The sequence below is a fragment of the Prunus persica genome, chromosome G3 (assembly GCF_000346465.2).
Source record: "Prunus persica cultivar Lovell chromosome G3, Prunus_persica_NCBIv2, whole genome shotgun sequence".
NCBI classification, from domain to species: Eukaryota; Viridiplantae; Streptophyta; class Magnoliopsida; order Rosales; family Rosaceae; genus Prunus; species Prunus persica.
The window spans coordinates 767,221-795,177 of record NC_034011.1 but is presented as its reverse complement, the minus strand read 5'-3'; the positions used below and the strand labels follow the sequence as shown (position 1 = coordinate 795,177).

The following is a 27,957-nucleotide window of genomic DNA, read 5'->3' as shown; positions in this document are numbered from 1 at the left end:
ATGCTTCCAGTTTTAATGCTACTTATTAAAGATAAAGTAAAACAGATTGAAATACTTTATCGATTGAACTTGAAAAGGAAGTAAAAAAGGTTACATCTAGTGCTTTGTATTTCGGTTCTGTTGAGCTGATCTGTTGTGACCTATTAACCTCTCAATTGTAAATAACTATTGGGAAGAAGGAGGTGAGTACTCTTTAAAATCGCAAACGAGATAATATTTTTTCTGTTTCTTTTGATTAGTGGTTAATGTACTTATTTCTTGATTAGGCACTTTTTAACATGACATAATTGGTTTAATTGGCTATATTTCAGGGGAAGAAATTTACTGGATACCCAGGGATTAAGGCTCATGTGGTTGTGTCAGGGGGGACGTTTGCGGAAGCGAATCCAATAGATCGTTGTGTCACTGATGTAAATCTGGTTACCGCAGCAGCGTGGCATGGCCAACCAGAGCTTATTTCTCAGTTGATGACATTGCTTGATATTCGAGTATCATTTTAAGCAAACGTAACCAGTTCAGCTGCTTCCAAGTAATATATGTTATTCCATAAACGAATAAGAGTAAAAAAAGAAAAAGAAACATAGTCAGAAACTCCGTGTAATTCAATAAAAGAATAAAAGCATATGTTAAGGTGATGTGTGCATCTGTGAGGGAACAATGATGCTCTGATTCTGCTGTATATGTAACAATTGTGGATGGATCTTGTATGTTTTTAACTACGTAATGTTGATTATGCTTTTTATGGAAATCCTTGAATCTGCTTTCGGATCTAGCGTTTACATTCTTAGTTTAATGATTAAAATCTGGCCGTATTTTGAAAAAAAAAGGCTCCGGAGGATGCAAATGATCCCACCATAATAAGATGCCTTCACCATCTCCTTGTGTTGATGGATAAAGTTTTTTCACTCAAGCCACCCAAACTCATTCTCAACTCTTAAGATAGTTTCTTCTCCACTTCAGTTTTATGAACCATTCATGTAAATATCAACAGTTATGCTGTATTATTGAATACTAAAGATTTAAAGTACATCAAATGTTTGGCTGAGTATGGGTGGAGACATAACGAACATTCAATGAGCCAAGGAGGACAAGTTCCCGGGAATGGGGTAAAAGAAGAAATTACCTAGTAAGGAAAACCAAAAGGCTTGGTGGAGCTAGGCAGTTTCAGTTTTTCAGAATTTGTTAGGAAGAGTTAGGAGTGTCATCAATTTTGTAAGAGGGACACTGCCTATCCCTCACAAACCCTAGCCGCCATACCCTCTCTCCCTTTTACACAAGGCTCCGACCAACACTCACGGCTCCGGCCACCCGGTTTACACCTTACATATATATCTCTATACCCTATTTAGCTATTGTTTTCTCTACGAATCAATTGAACTAACTTGGGCATCTCATGGCTTTTGGCCAACACCTCACGAGTGTGGTCCTGTTGTTTCGATCTATTTTGCAAGGAGAAAGGGGCGACGAAGATGAAAGAGGAATCTTTCAATTGAATATTCTCGTGGGAAGAAATCGCCCCCACAAATATCATGTTGTCCAGAATTAGCTCTAGTATTTTCACAACCATCCTCCTGCAACTGCGAAATAAGGATCCACATGATATTGCATTTTCTTCTAGGTCAAGCAATATAGTTTGTTGACAAAACTAGACCTCATAACACAAAGCAAGCAGCTTTGCTGCTCTGGTGAAAATCAACATGGCAGTCCAGGTAAAATGCACTCGAACGCTATTCCAAAACTATCACGGCTCAAAAAGCATGACCTGTTAGAGATAAACATTACATTTATTTATCCGCATGGTCCTTATAGAGGCAATTTGAGGTTATGGACAGTGGAGCAATTTGAGAGGCTGAATAACTTTGGCAATGGAGGCGTGGTTGTTATGGAAAGAGGTTATGGTGGAAGGTAATTAATTAAATCCTCTGCTGCTGTGTTATTTGGAATTGAGACTCAGAAGTTAATTGCTAACTTTCAAATTTGAACTTCTCAATATAATATGATCATATATATAGATAAACCCACAACTAAAAGTTCATTCCAAGAAATTGAAATCAGAACATCCATCAAAAGAAAAATATGTAGATAATTAGAAATTAAATATTAGAACATACACTTCTTGGGCTTCTCGAACATCAATCAACTGTGCGACGATGATGCTGGTGTGTGACGATGACGCTGGTGTTCGACGATGACGCTGCTGTGCAGGGATGACGATGGCTGTGCGACGATGACTCTGGCCGTGCGACGATGACGATGGCTGTGCACCGATGACGATGGAGGTGCGACGCCAAAGAGATTTTTGCTATGTGAGAATGGGTTTGATTGAAGCAGTGGAGGTTGTGGTGGTTCAAATCAATGGTGGCTTTTCTAGGGTTGAAGTGGTTGAGTGAGGGAGGCTGCGTAAGGAAGACAACTCTGGAATGCGTTGAGTCTGAAAATAGATGGGTTGGAGTCCAATTCAATGTGGCTGGGTGTACACTAACACTTCTAAGTAGCCACTCAACCATTGACACATGTAAATTAATATATATATAATTAATTAATATTTAAACGGTTCGGTTCGGATTAACACAGTTTTTTAAAACTTAAAACTGCAGCTGAACCAAATTACTCCTGTTTGGTTCGGATTTTAAAACTGTTGACTTTTTAAAGTCAAAACCAAACCAAACTGGAAAATACGGTTTAGTTCGGCCGGTTTGGTCGGATCGGCCGGATTGATGCCCACCCCTACTTATAGTATAGGGACATTAGCTTTTCTATTGGGCCACACACGTGCTACAATGAAGGCAAGAGGAAGATGAGGACTCTAAAGAACTTTTCTATTAGGCCACACACGTGCTACAATGAAGGCAAGAAGAAGATGATGACGACTCTAAAGAGCTTTTGTATAGTATAGGGACATTAGCTTGGAAGCATTGAGCTTCTTTTTTTCAATCGAAAAGGAAGCATTGAGCTCGAATATTCGAATATTCACAATAAGACAGTGAGTACGCTTCTTTTCACTATAATTTGAATATTTCTCTAATAATTTAGACTATCATTTGCATTCGTAATAAGACAGTAAGTACACTCATTTGCACTTAAATTTGTGCTCTTTGCACTCAAGTTAGAATACTTCTCTAATAATTTAGACCATTACTTGTATTCACAATAAGGGAATAAATTCGCCTCTTTGCACTCAAGTTTTAATTATCCTCCAATAATTTAGACTCACTTGGTCCGTGAAGAGAACAAACTCAAGTTTCAATCTTCCTCCAATAATTTAGACCCACTTGGTCCGTGAAGAGAACGAACTCAAGTTTCAATAATTTAGACTCACTTGGTCGGTAAAGAAGACAACAAAAAAACGTATCAAACATGGAGACGGTGATAGGCTCGAAACTAATAGAATAGTTATCCGAACTGAAAAGAAGCGGCGAATAGAGAGATGCCACGATAACTGACTGCGATGTGTTGCTCAAGTTGCGTGCGACCGTATCGAGCTGACTCCACAAACCTCCAAAAACGCTTTTGTGAGTATTTAAGTAAGCAAAGCGGAGCAGCTCAAACTATAACCTACCTTCTTGTATTCAGACTCTCTCCCTCTCTCTCTCTCTCTCTCTCTGTGTGAAAAATCTCTCTGAAAACTCTCTCTCTCTGAAAAAGAAGAAAGAAACTAAAGAAGGAAATAAGAAAAGAAATGGGGAATCCGAAAGGCGAGGTGCAGAGGAGGGTGTTGTTACTGTGCGGGGACTACATGGAAGATTACGAGGCAATGGTCCCATTTCAAGCACTGCAGGCATTTGGAGTCTCTGTTGATGCAGTTTCTCCTGTCAAGAAAGCTGGTGATATCTGCGCCACTGCCATAACCATTCAAGTAGAGTCCACTGACCAGGTCAAACTCTGTCTTTCCTGTCTTTCCTGTTCTTTTTTATTTGTAAACAAGAGGAATATATTTTATATGTTTAATATTGAACACAGTTGTTGGAAAACAACCTCTGATGAGTTTGAGTTTGAGTTTGAGTTTGAGAGACAAGCAAGACAAAGAAGCTTGAATTCACCTAACCATTACTCTTGTTTTAATGTGTGTGTTGTGTTTGGTTTTCTTTCGTGTACCTTTTTGGTTACAGGCTAATAAAGAATCTCGTGGTCACAATTTCACACTGAATGCAACATTTGATGACATCGAAATTGACAAATATGATGGTCTAGTTATACCAGGAGGACGATCTCCTGAACATCTTGCTATGAAGGCATCCGTTGTAGAATTGGCGAGAAAATTTTCTGACTGCAGAAAGCCAATTGCTGCTATTTGCCATGGGCTGTTGGTCTTAGCACCTGCAGGCGCTGTTAAAGGTCGCAAATGCACCGCGGTTTCAACTATGAAACCTGGATTGGTTGCTGCTGGTGCTCACTGGGTAGAACCCGATACATTGTCAGTGTGTGTTGCTGATGATAATTTAATTACTGGGGTCACATATTATGGCAATCCTGAGTTCATTAGGCTTTTTCTCAAGGCACTAGGAGGCAACATATGTGCTTCAGAGAGAAGGGTCCTCATCATCATTGGAGTAAGCTTTCTTTTCTGTTTCTTTTATATTGCAATGACAAATATGGGACAAAATATAGCCAATGATTAAACTGTTAGTTACTAATCATCATCATGTAATTGCTCCCCTCCCCAATATTTGTAGAACTACGCGGAAGATTATGAGGTAACTGTGCCTTATCAGACCCTCAAAGTTCTAGGATGCCATGTTGATGTGGTTTGCCCCAAGAAGAAAGCCGGTGATACCTGCCCAACTGCTATCCGTGATCTTGAAGGGGGCCAAACCTACAGTGAGATCCGGGGACATAATTTTGTTTTAACAGCTGACTTTGAATCCATAGATGCCTCAAGTTATGACGCTCTTGTACTCCCTGGAGGTAAAGCTCCAGAGTTTTTGGCACTAAAGGAGGATGTTATTGTACTAGTGAAACAATTTATGGAAGCCGGGAAACCAGTTGCATCCATCTGCCATGGCCTGGAAATTTTAGTTGCTGCTGGTGTTCTGCAGGTATGGTTCTTAAAGAAAAAAACATAGTTAGTGGTAGTGCTTTGTATTTTGGTTCTGTTGAGCTGATCTGTTGTGACCTATTAACCTCTCAATTGTAAATAACTATGGGGAAGAGGGAGGTGAGTACTCTTTAAAATCGCAAAGGAGATGATATTTTTTCTGTTTCTTTTGATTAGTGGTTAATGTACTTATTAACTGATTAGGCACTTTTTAGCATGTCATATAATTGGTTCAATTGGCTATATTTCAGGGGAAGAAATGTACTGGATACCCAGGGATTAAGGCTCGTGTGGTTTCGTCAGGAGGGACGTTTGTGGAAGCGGATCCAATAGATCGTTGTGTCACTGATGGAAATCTGGTTACCGCAGCAGCGTGGCATGGCCAACCAGAGCTTATTTCTCAGTTGATGACATTGCTTGATATTCGAGTATCATTCTAGGCACCCTTTACCGGGTCTGCTGCTTCCAAGTAATATATGGAATTCCATAAACGAATAAGAGAATAAAAGAAAAAGAAGCATAGCCAGAAACTCCGTGTAATTCAATAAAAGAATAAGAGCATATGTGAAGGTGTTGTGTGTATCTGTGAGGGAACAATGATGCTCGGATTCTGCTCTATATGTACCAATTGTGGATGGATCTTGTATGTTTGTAACTACGTAATGTTGATTATGATTTTTATGGAAATCATTGAATCTGCTTTCAGATCTAGCGTTTAAATTAAAATCTATCCTTATTTCGAAAAAGAAAGGCTCCGGAGAATGCAATAAGATGCCTTCACTGTTGAAAATTGGCCCAAATTGTATTGTTAATTGTGTAAAGGCTACTTTATCCTTGTTTGTTTGCTAGCTTTCTTCATTTGTCATACCGTGGGTTTTCAAATGGGGAAATGACGGCACGTGCCATCTTTGTTAAAAGGCTGGAGACACACATGGAGTGGGTTCCAGCACTAGAGTGATCTACACCTAAAGCAATTGGAATCCAACTTGGTGGGCGTGTGTGTCTAACTTTGTGAAAAAGCTTTGATAGCTACTTTTTCTCTAACCTTCTCTTTTGGACATTCTCTCTCTTTCTCATGATATGTGTCACTTTTTTAAAACTTAAAACAATGCAATTAATGCATCAAACAAGCTAACATTTGTTTTTCAAATCAGCCCTTATTAAACGTATTGATTTTAATATTTCTTTAAATTTCTTATCTAAATTTTTTACAATTTTCTTATCGCCTTGTTCAAAAATTAATTGAGAAAAAGTCTTTTTTTTAAGACTCCAAAGGGAATAAGGAGACATTCAAATAAGACTTAAAAAATTAAATAAGAAAAAACGTTTGTTTTTTTTTTCCTTTTCTGAAAGACTCCAAATAAGACTTACCTAATTAATGGTCTTGAAAAAAAAATCAATAATCAAACTTACCGAATTAATGGTTTGAAAATCCAATCAATGAACTTCCTTTGACTACAGACTTCTTTAGAAGGATGTCTTTTGTCCGTATAAAAAAACAATCTTTCTTTCGTTGATTTTTTTTTTTTGAGGTCATTCTTGTGTTAAAAAAAAAAAAAACGTTTTCCAATCTAAAAAAATAGACATGTTTTTTTTTTTTTTAACTGAATTTTTTTAATTTTTTAAATATAGTAAGAGAGTTGTAAAAAAATTTGGATAAATTGAAAGACAATACATTTAATAAGGGTAAACTTCGAAAACAAAAGGTAGTTTGTTTAATGTATTAATGTCATTGTTTACAAGTGTATGGGATGTGACATATGTCATGAGGAAAAGGGAAAATGTCCAAAAATAAGGTCGGAGATAAGGTTGCCAGCATTTTCCTTCGTTTATTGGCCACATTGTTGGTCTGTGTACCCGTGAGAGAGAGAGAGAGAGAGAGAGTAGGCTTTGTATTATTGCTATTACTTTTGGCTTGGGTTCTTTGAGAAGCCAACTTGGGCTATGCATAAAGAGGGACTTCGGTTGACAGCAGGAGATGTGTGTGCAGGTGTGCCCCACTGTGCTGCACCAAGGACATGAGAAAGAGGAGCGGCTGGCTTCTTTGCGAATGCTGGTGGTTGTGCTTTTTCGGTGCATTAATGTTCTGTGTCTTGTGGAGGACTTTGAAGGTGCTCAGACAACTTGCACGGTTTTTTCATGCATGCAGCTGCTGGACCAAATTCTTTGGTTATTTAAAGAAGGCTTAGTAGGAGGTGCCGTGAGCACCATTGCCCAGATAGGCTAAAACAGAAGTGAGAGACACTTCACCATAGAGAGAAACACTAGAGAGCATCACCATGGTGGTGGAGATATACTAGTCCTCTTCGGCTACACAAGATGTATGTAGTAGATTCATAACAATTTTTGTGTGCGGATAGAACGGTAAGTAGAGCAAAACAGAATACCGGTATAAATATTGTAGAAGAGTAATGATCATATAGACCCTCCAGCGCACGACCTGGGCAAAAGGCCCACTGCCAGCCCAAAAGACCCTCCAGCGCACGACCTGCAGCCCGGGCAAGCCCTGGGTCCACCAGCCTGGGCAAGCCCAAGGGCAGATTTTGCCTGGGCTTCAGCCCTAGGGCGCTGATGTCAGTGGTGATGTCACGCTGACGTCAGCGAGTCAAAAAAATTGAAAAAAATGAAAAAATCAAAATCAAAATTTTTTTTAAAAAAATACCAAAAAATTATGGATGTTTTCCCTATAAATACATAACAATTTTATTCACTTTCCCTATAAAATACATAACAAATTTATATTTTGTTGCATATCCTTTTTTTTTTTTCTTGCCCTTGCCATAGCCTTTTGGGGTGGAACCAAAAAAGGCAAGGCTGCCACTATTCACATGAATAGTGGCAGCCCTTACTTGCCCTTGCCTTAGCCCTTATAGGTGGAGATGCTCTAAAAGGCTGGATACACACATGGAGTGGGTTCCAGCATTAGAGTGATCTACACCTAAAGCAATTGCAATCCAACTTGGTGGGCGTGTGTGTCTAACTTTGTGAAAAAGCTTTGATAGCAATTTTTTCTCTAACTTTCTCTTTTGGACATTCTCTCTTTTTCTCATGATATGTGTCACTTTTCTAAAACTTAAAACAATGCAATTAATGCATCAAACAAACTAACATTTGTTTTTCATGAGAGAGAGAGAGAGAGAGAGAGAGAGAGAGAGGTAGAATAGGCGTTGTATTATTGCTGTTACTTTATTGTATTACGGTCTGTGTGCGTTTAGAAATTCAGAGAGAGAGAGAGATATGGAAAGAAAAGAGAAGGGTGTGGTAAGTGAAAGAAAAAAGCAAGAACGATCATCAATGGTGAAAAACTTGAGACACGGTGTAATGGAAGGGAAAATAGGAGGCCACAGCCAATTTGGAGACTCGAGTTTTACTATCAGCAAAACAACAACAACAAACCCAGCTATGAATTTCTCCCACAACTCTTTGAAATTTCATCCAGTTTTGGGATCAGACGATAAGTCTTCGGAATTTTACGACGATGATGACAATGACGAAGAAGATGGTGATTGCGATGATGGATCTAGGTAGAGGGTGGTGGCCGGGACCGTGGTACGGTTTAAAATATTCTATGTATATAGTATAGTCGATCGGCTATAAGTTTTAAAATATTCCATTTATAGCGTATAGCCGGGCGGCTATACGTTTAGATATTCTATTCATATAGTATAGCAGCCCGGCTATACTGTTACATATATCCTATTTATATAGTACAGCCCGGCGCCCATACGTGTAGAATAATCTATTTACATAATATAGCCGCTCGGCTGTACTGTTATTCTACTATTAACATATTTTACTTATACAGTATATAGCCACGTATAGCCGCTCGGCTATACTCTCAACATATTCTATTTATTGAGTAGAGCCGAAAGCCATGAGATTCTGTTTCTTTATCCGAGAGTTTAGTCCGCCGAAATTCTCTGTCACCCCTTCCTCTCTCTCTCTCTCTCTCTCTGAAATTCCAAGAAATTAAACACAAGAAAATGGCGAAAGGCGAACGCAGGGTGTTGTTGGTATTGGGGGACTACGTGGAAGACTACGAGGCGATGGTTCCATTTCAAGCACTGCAGGCATATGGAGTGTCCGTTGATGCTGTCTGTCCTGGCAAGAAAGCTGGTGATATCTGCCGCACAGCCATTCATCAACTTTCTCCTGCTCACCAGGTTACCCACCTCTGCTTCTTTTGCCTTTTCCTTTGTTTATTTTTAATGAAAAACGTTTTCTTTAGCCTCATTAAGCACACTCAATTATATTGAAGACTGAATGCTTACTTCACTTGAATTTGTAAACCCAAAACAAGAAATTTGTCTCAAAGATTGAAGTGCTTACAATTCTCACATATGGGATTATGTTGCCTCCTCTAAAATTTGGAATCTGTTGGGACTGGAAATTAGTTTGTCAAGTTTACGAACGAACATCACGCTTTCAAGTTTAGTTTTTTGCATCAGCCAATCGTTGGTAGCCTTAATTAAAGACAAAATGAATAAGCTTTATTGTTGATTAGAGCCACTCTATTAGATTGACAAATAGCAATCCGTAGGTTATAGTTCTGGGTTGTGTGGACAGCGAGACTAAAGTAAGCTCAAACAAGAACACATGTTAGGAGTTCTGTTAGAGTGCTTGCTCATTCATTATGAGCTAGCTAGAGAACCGACCTGTATTGAGCTTGAGTTCTGGGGGACAAGACAGCGTGAACAAATTTTTGGCTCCAACGTCACCGCGTACACCATATTCAATAAACAAAATTGCATTAGTGCCCTCGTCTCTAAGTGAAAATACTCTGATAATGCGCTACCTAGGTTTGCTGAATCGTGATCTGTGGTTAATTTACAAATCTTCAAATGCTATATATATGTCTTTCTGGTCCCCCTTTGTTTTAATATGTTTTTTGGTTTTCTGTATTTTTTTTCTTTGGTTGCAGACTTATTCTGAATCACGTGGTCACAATTTCGCACTGAATGCAACATTTGATGACATTGAATTTAACAAATATGATGGATTAATAATACCAGGAGGACGGGCACCTGAATATCTTGCTTTGGATGCATCGGTTTTAGAATTGGTGAGAAAGTTTTCTGATTCCGGAAAGCCAATTGCTTCGATTTGCCATGGGCAACTTGTCCTAGCAGCTGCAGGCTCGGTTAAAGGTAGGAAGTGTACGGCCTTCCCAGCTGTCAGACCTGTACTTGTTGCTGCAGGTGCTTATTGGGTGGAACCCGAGACCATGTTGGCGTGTGTTGTTGATGGTAATATAATTACTGGGGCTACATATGAAGGCCATCCTGAGTTCATTAGGCTTTTTGTGAAGGCACTAGGAGGTAACATAACTGGTTCAGATAGGAGGATCCTGTTTCTCTGTGGGGTAAGTTTTATTTTCCTTCGTAGTGCAATGAGAAATATGAAATTGTGATGCCGATCAATATTGAGTATATATATTATCGTGATTATCACTGTCCAGTATTTTTTTTTTTTTAATGTGCATTGTTCATGGCAAAATATTCTGCTGAAGTTAATGTGCATTATGATTCAAATTGCAGTAACCCAGAATAAACAAAAATGAATGAATAAGGTGAAAATGGTGTATGTGCTCTTGAACCTGTCTTCATGAAGCGTATACATTTGACACACAATACATGCCCATATGTCAAAAACTTCTTCGTATAATATATACATGCATGAATGGGCATAAAGATAAACTGTAGAGAATTGATGGAGATTTGCCCTTTTACAGATACTTCTGAAAGATAGTGAAAGTAACCTGAATAGGCTTTACCAGATTTGCCACATTTCTGGTGTGATAGGGTTCATTCATTCATTCCTATGTGTGTTTTTTCAAGGTTTTGGTGGTATGCTTCATTGGTCTGCCTACCTGGGTCCGTTGCCCATTGGAATACTTGTTTGTTAGGTCATTTGTGTAAGTTGTGAACTTGTGAAAGTAAATCCAAACATGAATACTGGTCATTTTTCAAGTTGTTTGAATTATGGATTCTAAACATGATACATAGACAACTACATCCTTTATGAATTTTAAAAGACTCCTTTACTTTAATTTTCCGGAAAGTTGACTACTGAAGAATTTCAATTTCCCCCTTCCCCCAAAACTGAATACCTCCAATACCCAAGCCAATTAGGTCTCCAAATTCGAAATGCTACTACTGCCTTAGACTCATAAATTAGTTGCTGTCAGATTTCATAAGAACCTATTTCTTGAAACCAGTTGTTTGTTTTCTCTTTAAAACCAAATCCTTTGAAGCATACCTAAACTTCTCTACCTGCAATGCCAAAAGTTATACAACTTGACAAACCTTGAAGCCCACCACGTTTTGTAAGCTGGTTATTTAACAGTGATAAGATGGTCCATAAATCAAGATTGGCTACTTGACAAACCTTTAAAGCCCACCAAATTCAAAATATTATTTTACTTGTCAATATCAATAGTGATAAGATGGTCCATAAATCAAGTTTGGCTACGTGTTTTAATCCACTGTAAATCTAGTAAACCCCTTGACAAGAACGTTAAAGCTGCGTGTCTTTTGTTTATGAACTAATTGTTATCTACGTATTATTCTAGTCAATGATCAAAATTTTATACTTCTCACAGTTACTAAGCATCATTCACTTTCTCTCCCTCAACATTTGTAGGACTTCATGGAAGATTATGAGGTAATTGTGCCTTTTCAGTCTCTTCAAGCTCTAGGATGCCATGCTGATTCAGTTTGTCCCAAGAAGAAAGCTGGTGAAATCTGTGCAACTGCTGTCCATGATTTTGAAGGTGACCAAACCTACAGTGAGAAGCCGGGCCATAATTTCACTTTAACAGCTGACTTTGAAGCTCTAGATGTCTCAAGTTATGATGCTCTTGTAATCCCTGGAGGTCGAGCCCCATAATATTTGGCATTGGATGAGAATGTTATTGCATTAGTGAAGCAAATTGTGGAAGCCAGGAAACCAATTGCATCCATCTGCCACGGTCAGCAGATTTTAGCTGCTGCTGGTGTTCTACAGGTAAGGTTACTCCCTTTCAGCCAGGCTACTCTTTTGTTTCCAGAAATTTGATCTGAATTTCAATTTGGTCCATATTCTTTAAGTTTCTCAATCACATCCGACTATTTTCATATTGTTTCAATTCGTTGCGTCGTCAAACATAGTATTGATATTGTTAAAAATATTGCTGACTTTCTATAATTCCATGTGGTTCAACTGAAACGAAGTGAAGCTGTAATCCCTGTTTATGTGGCAGTGTAGTTTTATTGTATATATAGCTCATCTTTTAATAGGGATGGGTCCCATGTTGTTGGGATCAGTCCCATGCTGTCCAGAAGTTCAATCTAAAGTCCAAGTTGATTTCTGAAACTAAATGAGTTGAAATGTACAAAATGCAGAAACAATAATATAAAGTTAATTTGTTAGGCACACAAACAAGGAAGCAAAATCCTCATCAACAATCCAAAATCATATCACAAAATCGAGATTATAAATTTTGGAATTTTAAAGTCCAAGCATGATATGGTAGATATGGGAGATGCTACAATGAGAGGGATCTGCGTGGGGGGTTTGAGTGAGGGGTTCAATCCAACCATCCAACCATTAAAAAAGTTTCAAGTTCAAAATTTCCTTTATATTATTGGATAGTGGTATTGAACCCCTCACCCACAACCCCTCATTATAGCATTTCCGTGGTAGATATAATGTAGATTACATAAAATTTTAACTTCTTACGCTTTTTAACATCAACTAAAATGCTAGAGTAAAATTAATTTTTTGTGTGGGAAGTTAAACATGTTTAACCAAAAAGACAATACAAATAATCTGTGGATTTATTTGTTCTTTTACTCACTATCTATGTAGTTGATTGTAAATTTAGATGTTTGTTCTGTTGTGGGTGTTGATGAGCAAGCTTGCCAGTTGGTGCATGAACATTTGTGCTGTAATATAAAAGTCGGAAGGTGTGTACTGTAATGCAAAATTCTCTGAAGGAATATATGAAGCAGTAAAAATCTATGCTAGATGGAATGGTTTAAGAATGGGATAAAACAAGAAATTACCTAGTAAGGAAAACCAAAAGGCTTGGCTGAGCTAGGCAGTTTCAGTTTTTCAGAAGGTGTTAGGAGGAGTTGGGAGTATCATCAATTTTGTAAGAGGGTTGATTTACTGAGTGAGTATTTTACGACAAGGTAAAAAAGAAACCCACTTGAAGTTGTAATCTGTTTGCCTTTTGCTGATTCTTCTGATTGAGGGTTGATTTACATATTTTCACATTATGAACTTTTTTTAATCATGTCCTAATTGTTGTTAACTGGCTAAATTTTAGGGAAAGAAATGTACTGCGTATCCAGCAGTGAAGCTTAATGTGGTTTTGTCAGGAGCAACATGGCTGGAACCTGATCCAATATTTCGTTGCTTCACGGATGGAAATTTGGTTACTGGAGCAGCGTGGCTGGGCCACCCAGAGTTCATTTCTCAGTTGATGACATTGCTTGATATTCGAGTATCATTCTAGTTGCTGTTTACTGGGTCTGCTGCTTGCATGTACTATATGTAATTCATGAAAGAATAAGGCATGTATGTTGTGTTATGTTAAGGTGACGTTTGTATATATGAGGGAATAAGTGACATGGTTTTGATATGTATATGCCATGTTCCTTGCAAGTTTGGTTGTGGATGAAGCTTGTATTATACTACTTATGCTTTAGCAGGACACAGTGATTTTTGGTCGCAATCTCTCTCACCGTACACCTTGAAGGTTTACCTGAATGAATATCATGTTGTCCAGAGTTAGCTTGTATTTTCACAACCGTCCTCTTGCAACTGCAAAATGAGGATTGACATGATATTGCATTTTCTTTTGGGTCAAGCAATATAGTTTGTTGACAAAACCAGACCTCATAACAGAAAGCAAGCAGCTTTGCTGCTCTGGTGAAAAATCTGGCAGTCAAGATAAAATCAACGCGAGCGCTACTCAAAACGAAATCAACCGTCTTTTTGGGAGAAGCAAGATATCAAACTCTATGATTTTAGGACCTGTTAGAGATGAACATTACATTATCCATCTCTCTTTCGGGACATTAGCTTGGAAGCATTGACTTTGCACTCAGGTTGAATCTTTCCTTAAATAATTTAGACTTATCACTTGGTCGGTGTTGGTGAATCTTTCCTCAAATAATTTAGACTTGTCACTTCCTCAAATAATCAAACTTGGATATTGTTGGTAATGGCGCGAAACCTCCAGAAACGAAGAGAGGAATAGGGAGATGCTACAATAATTGAGTGCGACGTGTCGCTCAAATTGAGTGCGACGTGTCTAGCTGACTCCAGAAACCTCCAGAAACGCTTTCGTGAGTATTAATATATTACTATTAAGCAAGCAAAGCAGAGCAGCGCTAGCTATCACCTACCTTGTCTTCAGACTCTCAAACTTTCAGTCTCTTTCTCTCTCTCTGTCTCTCTCTCTCTCTGTGAAAAAGAAGAGAGTAAAAGCAAGAAACTAAAGAAGGAAATAAGAAAAGAAATGGGGAATCCAAAAGGCGAGGAGCGGAGGAGGAGGGTGTTGTTACTGTGCGGGGACTACATGGAAGATTACGAGGCAATGGTCCCATTTCAAGCACTGCAGGCATTTGGAGTCGCTGTTGATGCAGTTTCTCCTGGCAAGAAAGCTGGTGATATCTGCGCCACTGCCATAACCATTCAAGTAGAGACCACTGATGAGGTGACACCCTGTCTTTCCTGTTAATTAATTTATTTTGAACCTCCTCTGATCAGGACAAAGAAAGAAGCTTGAATTCACCTAACCCTTACTCTTGTTTTGATGTGTGTGTTGTGTTTGGTTTTCTGTACCTTTTTGGTTACAGGCTAATAGCGAATCTCGTGGTCACAATTTCACACTGAATGCAACATTTGATGAGATTGAATTTGAGGAATATGATGGTCTAGTTATACCAGGAGGACGATCTCCTGAACATCTTGCTATGAATGCATCGGTTGTAGAATTGGTGAGAAAATTTTCCGACTCCAGAAAGCCAATTGCTGCTATTTGCCATGGGCAGTTGGTCTTAGCAGCTGCAGCCGCTGTTAAAGGTCGCAAGTGCACAGCGGTTTCAACTATGAAACCTGGATTGGTTGCTGCTGGTGCTCACTGGGTAGAACCCGATACATTGTCAGTGTGTGTTGCTGATGATAATTTAATTACTGGGGTCACATATTATGGCAATCCTGAGTTCATTGGGCTTTTTCTCAAGGCACTGGGAGGCAAAATATGTGCTTCAGAGAGAAGGGTCCTCATCATCATTGGAGTAAGCTTTCTTTTCTGTTTCTTTTATATTGCAATGACAAATATGGGACAAAATATAGCCAATGATTAAACTGTTAGTTACTAATCATCATCATTTAATTGCTCCCCTTCCCAATATTTGTAGAACTACGCGGAAGATTATGAGGTAACTGTGCCTTATCAGACCCTCAAAGTTCTAGGATGCCATGTTGATGTGGTTTGCCCCAAGAAGAAAGCCGGTGATACCTGCCCAACTGCTATCCGTGATCTTGAAGGGGGCCAAACCTACAGTGAGATCCGGGGACATAATTTTGTTTTAACAGCTGACTTTGAATCCATAGATGCCTCAAGTTATGACGCTCTTGTACTCCCTGGAGGTAAAGCTCCAGAGTTTTTGGCACTAAAGGAGGATGTTATTGTACTAGTGAAAAAATTTATGGAAGCCAGGAAACCAGTTGCATCCATCTGCCATGGCCTGGAAATTTTAGTTGCTGCTGGTGTTCTGCAGGTATGGTTCTTAAAGAAAAAAACATAGTTAGTGGTAGTGCTTTGTATTTTGGTTCTGTTGAGCTGATCTGCTGTGACCTATTAACCTCTCAATTGTAAATAACTATGGGGAAGAGGGAGGTGAGTACTCTTTAAAATCGCAAAGGAGATGATATTTTTTCTGTTTCTTTTGATTAGTGGTTAATGTACTTATTAACGGATTAGGCACTTTTTAGCATGTCATATAATTGGTTCAATTGGCTATATTTCAGGGGAAGAAATGTACTGGATACCCAGGGATTAAGGCTCGTGTGGTTTCGTCAGGGGGGACGTTTGTGGAAGCGGATCCAATAGATCGTTGTGTCACTGATGGAAATCTGGTTACCGCAGCAGCGTGGCATGGCCAACCAGAGCTTATTTCTCAGTTGATGACATTGCTTGATATTCGAGTATCATTCTAGGCACCCTTTACCAGGTCAGCTGCTTCCAAGTAATATATGGAATTCCATAAACGAATAAGAGAATAAAAGAAAAAGAAGCATAGCCAGAAACTCCGTGTAATTCTGCTGTATCTGTACGAATTGTGGATGGATTTTGTATGTTTGTAACTACGTAATGTTGATTATGATTTTTACGGAAATCCTTGAATCTGCTTTCAGATCTAGCGTTTACATTCCTAGTTTAATGATTAAAATCTATCCTTATTTCGAAAAAGAAAGGCTCCGAGGATGCAAATGATCCCACCGTAATAAGATGCCTTCACTGTTGAAAATTGGCCCAAATTGTATTGTTAATTGTGTAAGGGCTACTTTATCATTGTTTGTTTGCTAGCTTTCTTCATTTATTTGTCATGCCTTGGGTTTTTCAAATGGGGAAACGACGGCACATGCCATCTTTGTTAAAAGGCTGGAGACACAGATGGAGTGGGTTCCAGCACTTGGGTGATCTACACCTAAGGCAATTGGAATCCAACTTGGTGGGCATGTGTGTCCTAACTTTGTGAAAAAGCTTTGATAGCAATTTCTCTCTAACTTTATCTTTTGGACATTCTTTCACTTTCTCATGGTATGTGTCACTTTTCTAAAACTTAAAACAATGAAATGAATGCATCAAACAAGCTAACATTTGTTTTTCATGAGAGATGTTTTTCATGAGAGAGAGAGAGAAAAAGAGAGGTAGAATAGGCTTTGTATTATTGCTATTACTTTTGGCTCTTGGGTTCTTTGAGAAGCCAAACTTGAGCTATGCATAAAGAGGGACTTCGTTGGCAGCAGGAGATGTGTGGGCAGGTGTGCCCCACTGTGCTGCACCAAGGACATGAGAAAGAGGAGCGGCTGGCTTCTTTTCCAATGCTGGTGGTTGTGCTTTTTCAGTGCATTAATGTTTTGTGTCTGTTGGACCAAATTCTTTGGTTATTTAAAGAAGGCTTGGTAGGAGGTGCCGTGAGCACCATTGCTCAGATAGGCTAAAACAGAAGTGAGAAACACTTCCACAGAGAGAAACACTATAGAGCATCACCATGATGGTGATGTACTCCTCTTCGGCTATGTAATATCCCATATCGATCAACGGAGAGAGGATGATGTGCCTTATATATACATGCCTGCTTCTATCTAGTACGAGGTTTTTTGGGAGTTCACTGGCTTCGGAGTCATGGGAACTTCGAAGTTAAGCGAGTTGGGGGTTAGAGCAATCCCAGGATAGGAGGTCCACTGAAAAGTTGCTCGTGAGTTTTCAGAAATAAAACCGTGAGGGCAGAGAAGGGGGCCCAAAACGGACAATATCGTGCTACGGCAGAGTCGATCCTGGAATGTGAGAAGCTACACAAGATGTATGTAGTAGATTCATAACACTTTTTGTGTGCGGATAGAAAGATAAGTAGGGCAAAACACAATATCGGTATAAATATTGTAGAAGAGTAATGATCATATAGATCTCAATCAGGGGTTATGCCTGTGGGAAAGTACTTTAACTTACAATGTTCCGGCAGATCTGGTGGCTGGAAATTATCATCCAAAATAACATTGCTGGTTTTTACATCTCATGAAACTTCTCATGTAAATAGGCCAGACCCCGCTGTACCCAGGATTATGTCATTTAGTTGTTTCCAGTTGAGAGGCATGCATTTAGAGGTAGCTGAGCTGAAAAGCCGAAAATTATTACCAAATATGAATCTGTAGAGGCTGTTGTTTGCCATGTATTCATATATGAGAAGCAATTACGGTCCTTTGCTACAACATCCAAGAAGAATGAGATTCCGGTGATGAACGTTACATATCAGCTTCACCTCGTTTACGAAATTCGCCTTTGCCCTGTCAGATTGGAGAATTGCTAGTTTTTTAACTGCAACTACGTACTTTTCCATTGTTTAGAGTACCCTGACCAACCATGTAATTGTAAATGAACATTATGCATGGATAATCAAAAGCTTGACAATGCAATTTTCCCAGTTTTTTAAAACTTTATTTATGTAAAAAAAGAGTACACCATATTCGACCGTGCTAAACTGAACTGACATAAATTATTTTAGAGCTCTTTAGCACATAATTTACCCTGTAGATGCCCTCGAATCCTCCTCCTCCAAGTTTTTTTTCTTCACTGAAGTTTTTTGTTGCCGCCGTCAAATCTTTATTTTTGTAATTCAATGGTCCTTGGCCTTGCAACTCGGTTGCACCCAATATATCACCTAAAGCTCCCTTAAAAAAAATTGCAATTGCACACAATGCCACTCCTTCTAAGGCAAGCATACTATGCCACATGTCCATATATAGCCACCACCGCCGGCCACCGCAGCCGTCACCGCCTTAGGCCACCGTCAGACTACCGCCTCCGGCAACCCTTCGTTGGCCACCACCGCCGGGCTCCCACCACCGGACTCCCGCCTCCAGCCACCCTTCGCCGGCCACCACCACCGGACTCCCGCTGCAAGCCACCGTTGCGGGCCACCACCTGCCACCGTCTGTAGGGGACCAACTCCATTGCCCTTTATTCACCTTTAAAAAAAATATTTTGTGTCATTGAAGGGACTTGAACCTTGACCCTCAAAGGAGGAAGGCTCACTCACAAACCACTACACCAAACTTGATTTTGTAATATTTATTCAGTTATACAATATTTATAACAACAATCAACAGTTTAAAAAAAAAAAAAAAAATCATTTCAACACATATTCACACAAAAACTGAAAATAAAAACAGAAACTGCAATAAAAATACAAGGTAGATATCAATTATGTTTAAAAAAAACAAGGAAAGAACACAAATCAAATTGTAATTAAATTGGTGAGGTTGAAGGCCAAGGAAAGAACAAAAAATCAAATTGTAATTAAATGAAAACTGCAATGCAGTTTCCAAAAGACCAATTTTGAGTTCCCTTGCTCTTGGGTAGTTCTAATCTTCTCTTGCCCACTCAATTCCTCATTTGGGTAGCCTCTACTCTTCAAATTGATGAGGTTGAAGGCCAAGAAAAGAATAAAAATCAAATTGTAATTAAAAGAAAACTGTAATGCTGTTTCTAAAACTGCAATGCAGTTTCTAAATCCACAATGCAGTTTCCAAAAGTCTAATTTTGAGTTATCTTGCTCTTGGGTAGTTCTACTTTTCTCTTTCCCCAATTCCTCATTTGGGTAGCCTCTACTCTTCAAATTCGTGAGGTTGAAGACCAAAGAAAGAGCAAAAATTCAATTGTAATTAAATAAAAACTGCAATGCAATTTCTGAACTGCAATGCAGTTTTCGAAAGTCCAATTTTGAGTTCTCTTGCTCTTGGGTAGTTCTTTGCTTGCCATTTACCATTAACCTTCATACATAAAATATAATGTCAGAAATTCAACAAGCTCTATTCATGGGTGTAAATAGACCGTAGCACAGTGACTAGTACATCCAATATTCTTGGTTTCAACACAAATACTACAACATTGCACACATAAATGTCATAATAAACTCCATTATTTTAGACCTTGTTCACAAGACTTTCTCTAATGGTCAATTTAAATACAAGATAGCAAACTAATTTAGCAAATGTTGAGAAGACACAAGTAAAATTTCTCAAAGCGAATGCATCTCTTTGTCCACAATGGATGATATACGATTTGCCCTATCAAATTTCATGAAGTATATCTGAAAATTGAAAGTTCATTATTGTTCCAAGAAAAAAAATATTAATTAACAAAACCTACAACATCGTATACACTAATATAATAATAAGTTCCATTCCTTTAGACCTCTTTCACAAGAGTCTCTTTCATGGTCAGTGTAAACCACAGCGTCCATAACCATATATGTCGTTATATTAAAATGCAAAACCCACAATTAGCCTAATTAATTTTCATCAATAGACTGAAACGAGACAGAGAAGAGATAGCAACTCACAAACTAAAAAAATGGGAAAATTCTCACAGAAAAAGGTGATGCGCTTCAAGTCCAGAGCAAGAGCAGCATTAAGTCCTTCAATCAAGGCTTTCAACAGGGCACCATTCTTGCTCATCCCATTCCCAATCAGGGGTTTCCAAACCTCGAACACCAAATTATCCCTGGAGTCGCATAGAGCAACCCCAACCCCAGCCAGCACCATTCTCTCATTTCCAACCATTGCGTCGCTCACCAAACCCTTGAAGTAGAGCCTGAACATGTCAATGAGCTGTACATTCCTAATTAGTGTAAGTCAACTATTTAATTATGCAAGATTATAGGAACATAATTACTTTCCTAGAATAGTTTTCTAGGCTCTGTATATATAACCTTCCTATTTGTTATATATTAAGATAAATGAAGTATTATTTTTTGACCAATCTGATATGGTATCAGAGCAGTCAATCTTGACTGTCTCTTGCCCTAACCCTAATCGCTTCCGCAGCAACAGCCGTCATACAGACCCAGCACCAGCCCATATTGCAACACCCCGACTCTAAATTTAATTCCTATTTTAAATTATTTAAGTGAATTTACGAATTTACCCTCAGGGTAGGGGTAAATTGGTCATTTTCTTGCCCAAAAAGTGTTTGGGGCAGTAACTGGTATTTCTGGGTAGGTGGTACTGAGACGAATTCGTAGACACGCGGTAGGCTTGAATCGGAGTTGTAACGAAAAAGTTACGGGCAAAATAGTGTCAGTGGCAAACTTGTAAATATTTCGAAAAGGGATAGAGTAAAAATCAGATTTTTCAGTTTTATCTCTCTTTCTCTCTCTTTCTCCCGATTCTCTCTCTCTCCCGCGTCCCTCTTCCTCCTTCTCCGATTTGCAGACGCGGAGCCGCCGCCACAGGCCACGGCCAGCCCCGAGACCGGACCCAAAACAACCGGCCAGACCTCGCCGACGTTCCCCGACCCATCTCCAGCCGCCAGCCGCCTCCTCGTCGCCGAAAAACACAGATTTCAGGCCGATTCTCGTCTGAACTTCCAGTCGCCCGTTCTCTCTCCTCCGATCACTATTTCAGACGGGTGAGGTACTCCGACCACGCATACGCAGCAGGCGGGACCCTCTCAGGGTCAAGCAGCGTGGGACTACTTGTGAGTGGATCTTGTTTTCAAATCTTATGCATGGTTTTATTGATGAAACATTTGTGCATAATGTTTTTAATGATTTATTGAATATATTATATTCATGAGTTGAGCTTGATGTTTTTATAAGCGCTTTGGTAAAATATTGTGGGTTTGGTATAATTGGGTATTGAAAGTATATTTTATATATGGATTTTGGGAAATATTATGCATGATGTTTTAAATGGTATTTTGAATATATTATTTATGAAATTGTTGAAAGTGATATTTTTATGAGGCACTGAAAATATATTTTGGGTTTTGACGTATTTGAGTATCTTGAGTATGAATATATGGATTTTGGGGATTTATATATATATATTTGGTTATGTGTGAGGTACTTGGGTTGTTGAGATGAGATTGTGGAAAGTGGTGAGTATAGAATGTCAGTTTGGTGTGCGGTAAGCACTACCCTATGTACCTCCCCGGATGTGGAACTTGGATACGGAGACTTGAGATACTTGGAATTGTCGGGACCCGGGGCATCCTTGACGGGATGTTGCTGTAGACCCTTAATTGGGTAGTCTGCACGCGTAGGACTGTTCACAGACGTACGGGTTTTGAGGTTATCGACTGTACGTTCTGGCTGAGAGTTGGTCCCTCAGTTAAACGGCTCGTTCCCTAGTCACATGGTGGATTGAGGACTCATCACGAGGACTCTGCCAGGGTGACTAGTCAAACAATCCCCCGGTTGGATTGTTTCCCCGGTACAACTAGGTGATGGTTATATTTATACTATATATACATATATCTCTTATATTATATAATTATATATCTATTCATTCATTCTTGTTTCTCGGTGTGGATACTTCCTTGCCGGTCGTGCCAATGGGTACGCTTTCGAGAGTTTGGTTGCGGGATTTATAAGTTTTTGGATGGTGGGTTTTGTAAAGTGTTCTTTATGAATTTTGGACTTGGCATTTGGTATTGATTTGTTTTGATATATATATATATATATATACTTGTGTATGACGGTTTTGAGATGCATGGTATTTCTTGCATGGTTTTCTAAACGGTGGGGTTATATTACGTTGGTTTGCACCGAACTGAATTTATTTTTGTCCACTCACAATTTTCTGTTTTGCGCCCCCCAGCCAGTAGTTGACTGAGCTCCGCAGCAGAGCCGGATCGTGAGCTTTTGAGCCTTGAGTCATCGTAGGACTCTTTCTTCCTGTTATTTCCTTTGTACTCTGTTTTGTTGAAATTGAAGTTCTTAGACATGCTCTGTTATCGCCCTGTTAGGGTCTGAATTGTGAGGCCGGAGGCCATTTTGTTGTAAACTGTTTATTCGCTGTAAAGCATGCTGCTGGTTGGGATTATTCTATATTTTTATGCAGGTTGAATTTTGTTGGTTTGTCCAATTCATAAGGGAGACTCTGCCGAAATTTCGGCAGGAAGTCTCGGTTTCTAGTAAGTGGGCCCGACATCGGGGTGATGTCGGAACAAAGACTGGATTCGCCCCGGTTTTGTGGAAATTCCGGGGTGGGTCCTGTCACATATTCCATCTCAAATCACTGTTTTGCAATATTCCATCTAGTACGCAGCACCAGCACCAGCACCAAAAGCAATATTCCATCTCACAAACCCAGCACCAATACCACCCATATTCCATCTTACAAACCCATTCAAACCTTTCCTCTAGTCAAATCACGTTTTGCAATATTGCAAATCACTTTCCACTCACAGATCCACTCACAGACCCATTCAAACCGTTCCCCTTGTTCTTTTTTTCCCTTTCAACCCAATATTTCTTATTGCCTTTGTCCACCGTTCACTTGCTTTTCCTCAACTTGATATTTCTTTTTTGTCCTTTTTTCATTGGTTGTCAGCCAATATCATGGCCAACGATGACGGGTCAGCAAACACCAATCAATCCTTGGTGTCGGGAGGCTCCAAAACTACCACACAAATCGTCACTTTACAGAGTGACACCTCCAACTTCTCCGCAGGAATCAAATCGGATGAGAATAATTATTCTCTATGGCATCAAATCATAGAGATGAAGATAGCTGGGCGAGAAAAACATGGCCACTTGACCGGTGATATTGCCCAACCTACAGACACAGATCCCACATTTAATAAATGGCATGCATCGGATTGCCAAGTCAAGAGTTGGTTGTTCGACGCCATGCAACCTAATCAGATTAAACGATTTATTCGTTATGACACAGCAAAGCAAGTTTGGGCCGCAATCAAGCAAACCTATTCAAATGGTGCTGATGAAGCCAAGATTTATGACCTTCACAGATGGTCATTAATAATGAAGCAAGCTGGCGCATCAGTTGCCAAATATTACAGTGAGCTCACTGAGATTTTTCAGGAGCTTGATCAATTAAGTCCAAGCACCATGGAGCATCCGAAAGACATTGAGACTAGACGCAAAGAGGTTGATCGTCTCCGAGTTTATATATTTCTTGCAGGTTTGGACAATAATTTCGATCAAATCCGAGGAGAGATTTTGCGGATGGAGCCAAAACCCGAATTGGAGGCCGCATATGCACATATTAAAAGAGAAAGTAACCGACAGGGAACCATGTCTGAAGTTGGTGTAACCTCTGAAGCCACGGCCTTGGCTACTGCGAGGTCCAAACAATCTCGGCCGAACAACTATAGTGTCGACCCTACTTGTAACTGGCCTCCAATGAAGTGTACCAAATGTGGTTTAGATAACCACACAATTAAGGGCTGTTATGAGATCATTGGTTATCCAGAAGGATGGGTCCACAAAGGGCGAAAAAAGGATTCTACCAGAGCCTCATTTGCATCCGCTCAGTCATCCAAGGAGACTGCATCAGAACCTCCATCAGGTACATCTGGCTCCAAGGCCTTGGCCACCTCAGGTACCTCTTGCACATCTTCACTTATTTGTAATAGATCATGAATTATTGACACTGGCGCTACTGATCACATGACATCTAGTTTTACTGGGTTGCACTCTACCAAACCATCAAGCCAAACACATATTACCAGTGCCAATGGAACCACCTCCCAAGTTATGGGAGAAGGGTCTTTATCTCTTACATCTTCATTAAGTCTTGATCATGTCTTAGTTGTCCCTTCACTCGACTATGACTTGTTATATGTTCCTCAAATCATTGATTCCCTTAATTGTACTATGTGTTTTTGGCCATTGTATTGTCTATTTCAGGATCTTCTCACCAGGACCGTGATTGGATGTGGTACTAGGAGGGGAAAGTTGTATTATCTGGACTTGACAGAAGACAGCAGTACAAGATTGAGTCAGACACATCATGTGAGAGGAGATGAGTCTATCAGGATGAAGAAAATTTGGCTATGGCATAGACGATTAGGGCATGCTTCTTTTGGTCATCTGAAACTTTTATTTCCAGATTTATTTTCCCAGTTTGCTGAATCAGACTTTCATTGTGAAACTTGCATTTTGGCCAAAAGTCATCGTATTTCTTACCCATTAAGATTGAATAAAAGTTCTTTGCCTTTCATGATTGTCCATTCTGATGTTTGGGGACCATCACGAGTTCCTACTATTAGCGGTTTTAAGTGGTTTGTGACGTTTATTGATGATTGCACCCGGATGACCTGGGTTTTTCCCTTAAAGCAGAAAAGTAAAGTCACCGCCAAATTCAAGTTATTTTATCAATATGTTGCTACTCAGTTTGACAAGAAAATCACCATGCTTCGATCTGACAATGGAGGAGAGTATGTCAACCAAGACCTATATAATTTTTTTAAGTCAACATGGAATTGTTCATCAACCACATGTGCCTATACACCACAACAGAATGGCGTCGCAGAGCGTAAGAATTGTCATCTCTTGGAGGTTGTTCGTGCCTCTTTATTTGAGGCCCGTATGCCTCATCATTTTTGGGGGGAGGTTCTTTGTTTTGCTGCTTACCTCATTAATAAAACCCCATCCAGCACTCTTCAGTATCAAACTCCATTTCAGACATTGACCACTCTCCTCACCATGCCATCCACACCAAATCTCGAACCACGTCTCTTTGGTTGTGTTGCTTATGTTCAGGTGTATCCACATCAGCGTGGCAAGCTTGATCCGTGTGCACTGCGTTGTGTCTTTGTGGGTTATGCTGACACTCAGAAGGGCTATAAGTGTTTCCATCATCCCACTCAGACCATGCATGTTACCGCAGATGCGACTTTCCACGAGAGTGAGTTCTATTACTCAGGGGGAGTTTCTGAGCATCCTCTGCAGGGGGAGAGCTCTATCTTTGCAGAAGATACTCAGAGCATCCAAATTCAACAAACTATTTTAGAGCAGTCAGTATCCGAGCAACCAGCTACAGTAGTGCAACAAGATCAAGAGTTACTAGAAACTCCAGATGATGGTTCAGATAATTTCCCTCCAACTACAGTACCATCACCAATCATCCAATCAGGTCCTGAAGATTCCCCGCAGGTAACTGAGCATTTAAACTCCAACTTAAGTACTTTACATGAGTCGAGTCATACAGGAAACACAGGTTATCAGTTACCTATTCGTACCACTAGAGGGATTCCTAGACAACAGTATGACCCGGACCCAAAAACAAAAGTTAAATACCCTATTGCTAATCATGTGTCCCTACATAGGTTGTCTCCGTCATGTGCATCATTTGTATGTCAATTATCCACTGTATCTATTCCAAGTAATGTGTAGGAAGCTCTGAAAGATCCCAAGTGGACTCAAGCGATGAATGATGAAATGGAGGCCCTCCAGAAGAATTCCACTTGGAAGATGACTATCCTTCCCAAAGGAAAGAGAACAGTGGGTTGTAGATGGATATATACATTAAAATTCAAGGCAGATGGCACCATTGAACGATACAAAGCAAGATTGGTGGCGAAAGGTTATACTCAGACTTATGGGATTGACTATAGGGAAACATTTGCCCCTGTAGCCAAGATAAACACAATTCAAGTACTTTTTTCTCTGGCAGCAAACCTAAACTGGCCATTACACCAGTTTGATGTCAAAAATGCCTTCCTGCACGGCGACCTAGAAGAAAAAGTCTATATGGATTCCCCTCCAGGATGCAAGATGGGGCCCAATACTAGCAACATGGTGTGTAAACTGAGAAAGTCTCTTTATGGCTTGAAGCAGTCACCCAGAGCATGGTTTGACAAGTTCAGCAAATCAATGAAGGATTTTGGATACAAGCAAAGTAACTCAGATCATACTCTTTTCTTGAAACATAAGAAAGGTAATGTCACTGCCCTTATTGTATATGTTGATGACATGGTAGTTACCGGGAATGACCTAGTGAAAAAGGCAGCATTGCAGCACCACTTGGCAAGTGAGTTTGAAATGAAAGATCTTGGTGCTCTGAAGTATTTCCTAGGCATCAAAGTGGCTCGTTCAGAACAAGGAATATTTCTATCACAACGGAAATATATCCTTGACATTTTGACTGACACTGGAATGTTAGCCAGCAAACCAGCAGATACGCCAATGGAGTTGAATCATCAGCTTGGTGAATATCCTGATCAAGTACCCACCAACAAAGAAAGATATCAACGCCTTGTGGGTAAGTTAATCTATCTAGGACACACTAGATCTGATATAGCATATGCTGTAAGTATGGTGAGTCAGTTCATGCATGCACCAAGTGAAGCCCACATGGATGCGGTAAACCGAATTTTGAGATACTTGAAGTCATCTACTGGAAGAGGATTGATGTTCGCACGACATGGTCATCTAGATGTTGAGGGTCACACTGATGCAGACTGGGCGGGCTCTGTTACTGACATGCGATCTACATCTGGATACTTTACCTTTGTAGGAGGCAATCTAGTATCTTGGCGAAGTAAAAAACAGAAAGTAGTGTCAAGATCAAGTGCTGAAGTAGAATATCGAGGTATGGCGCACGGAGTATGTGAGCTACTCTGGATAAGGAATTTGTTGGAGGAATTGGGGTTCAAACCCAAACATGCCATGCAACTGAATTGTGACAACAAAGCTGCAATAGACATTGCACATAATCCAGTGCAACATGATAGAACCAAGCATGTTGAAGTTGACAGACATTTCATCAAGGAGAAGCTCGAGGCAAAGATCATTAAGGTATCATTTGTTAAATCCGAAGATCAACTTGCAGATGTCCTTACCAAAGCAGTCACAGGCAGGGTATTTCACAGCTCATTTAGCAAGTTGGGCATTGACGACATATATGCTCCAACTTGAGGGGGAGTGTCAATGAGCTGTACATTCCTAATTAGTCTAAGTCAACTATTTGATTATGCAAGATTATAGGAACATAATTACTTTCCTAGAATAGTTTCCTAGGCTTTGTATATATAACCTTCCTATTTGTTATATATTAAGATAAATGAAGTATTATTTTTTGACCAATCTGATAGAACACTCTTTCACTCTTGACCCTCTTCGTCGACGACGATGAGGAGGAGCCTACACCGAAGGGTTTGGCGAAGAGTTGGCCAGACTCTTGCCACTCGTCCTATGGAATCTTCATGATCTCCCTCGCGACCTGATCATTGTGAATCCGACGGTTGAGATCCTCTTTGGCTTTCCGCATTTCGATTTCGCGGACTATCAATTCCTGCTCCATTCTTATAAGTTCTTCGGACTTGAGGGCGACGTGTGTTGGGGTGTTGAGGATGGTCCGAACAGTGTTATTTGGGGGGGGGGGGGGGGGGG

General features: G+C 39.8%; 2 protein-coding genes, 1 long non-coding RNA gene and 1 pseudogene across 4 annotated transcripts; 3 read left to right on the top strand and 1 right to left on the bottom strand.

The window, feature by feature from the left end:
- Positions 403 to 2,442, bottom strand: LOC109948163. Its single transcript, XR_002270760.1, has 2 exons — positions 2,112 to 2,442; positions 403 to 519 (listed from the first exon to the last, which is right to left on the bottom strand). It is a non-coding gene; the product is annotated as an uncharacterized LOC109948163 (long non-coding RNA).
- Positions 3,546 to 5,746, top strand: LOC109948161 (protein DJ-1 homolog D-like). The gene is made up of 4 exons (XM_020560162.1): positions 3,546 to 3,874; positions 4,110 to 4,550; positions 4,674 to 5,036; positions 5,287 to 5,746. Exons 1-4 carry the CDS (start codon positions 3,680 to 3,682, stop codon positions 5,473 to 5,475), a joined length of 1,188 nt encoding a protein of 395 aa, XP_020415751.1. The 5' UTR covers positions 3,546 to 3,679; the 3' UTR covers positions 5,476 to 5,746.
- Positions 8,937 to 13,754, top strand: LOC109948162 (annotated as a pseudogene). Its single transcript, XR_002270759.1, has 4 exons — positions 8,937 to 9,198; positions 9,957 to 10,397; positions 11,678 to 12,040; positions 13,347 to 13,754. The product of XR_002270759.1 is annotated as a protein DJ-1 homolog D-like (transcript).
- LOC109948160 (protein DJ-1 homolog D-like) lies at positions 14,333 to 16,448 on the top strand. Its single transcript, XM_020560161.1, has 4 exons — positions 14,333 to 14,741; positions 14,884 to 15,324; positions 15,448 to 15,810; positions 16,061 to 16,448. The coding sequence occupies exons 1-4, from the start codon at positions 14,544 to 14,546 to the stop codon at positions 16,247 to 16,249; spliced, it is 1,191 nt and encodes a 396-aa protein (XP_020415750.1). The 5' UTR covers positions 14,333 to 14,543; the 3' UTR covers positions 16,250 to 16,448.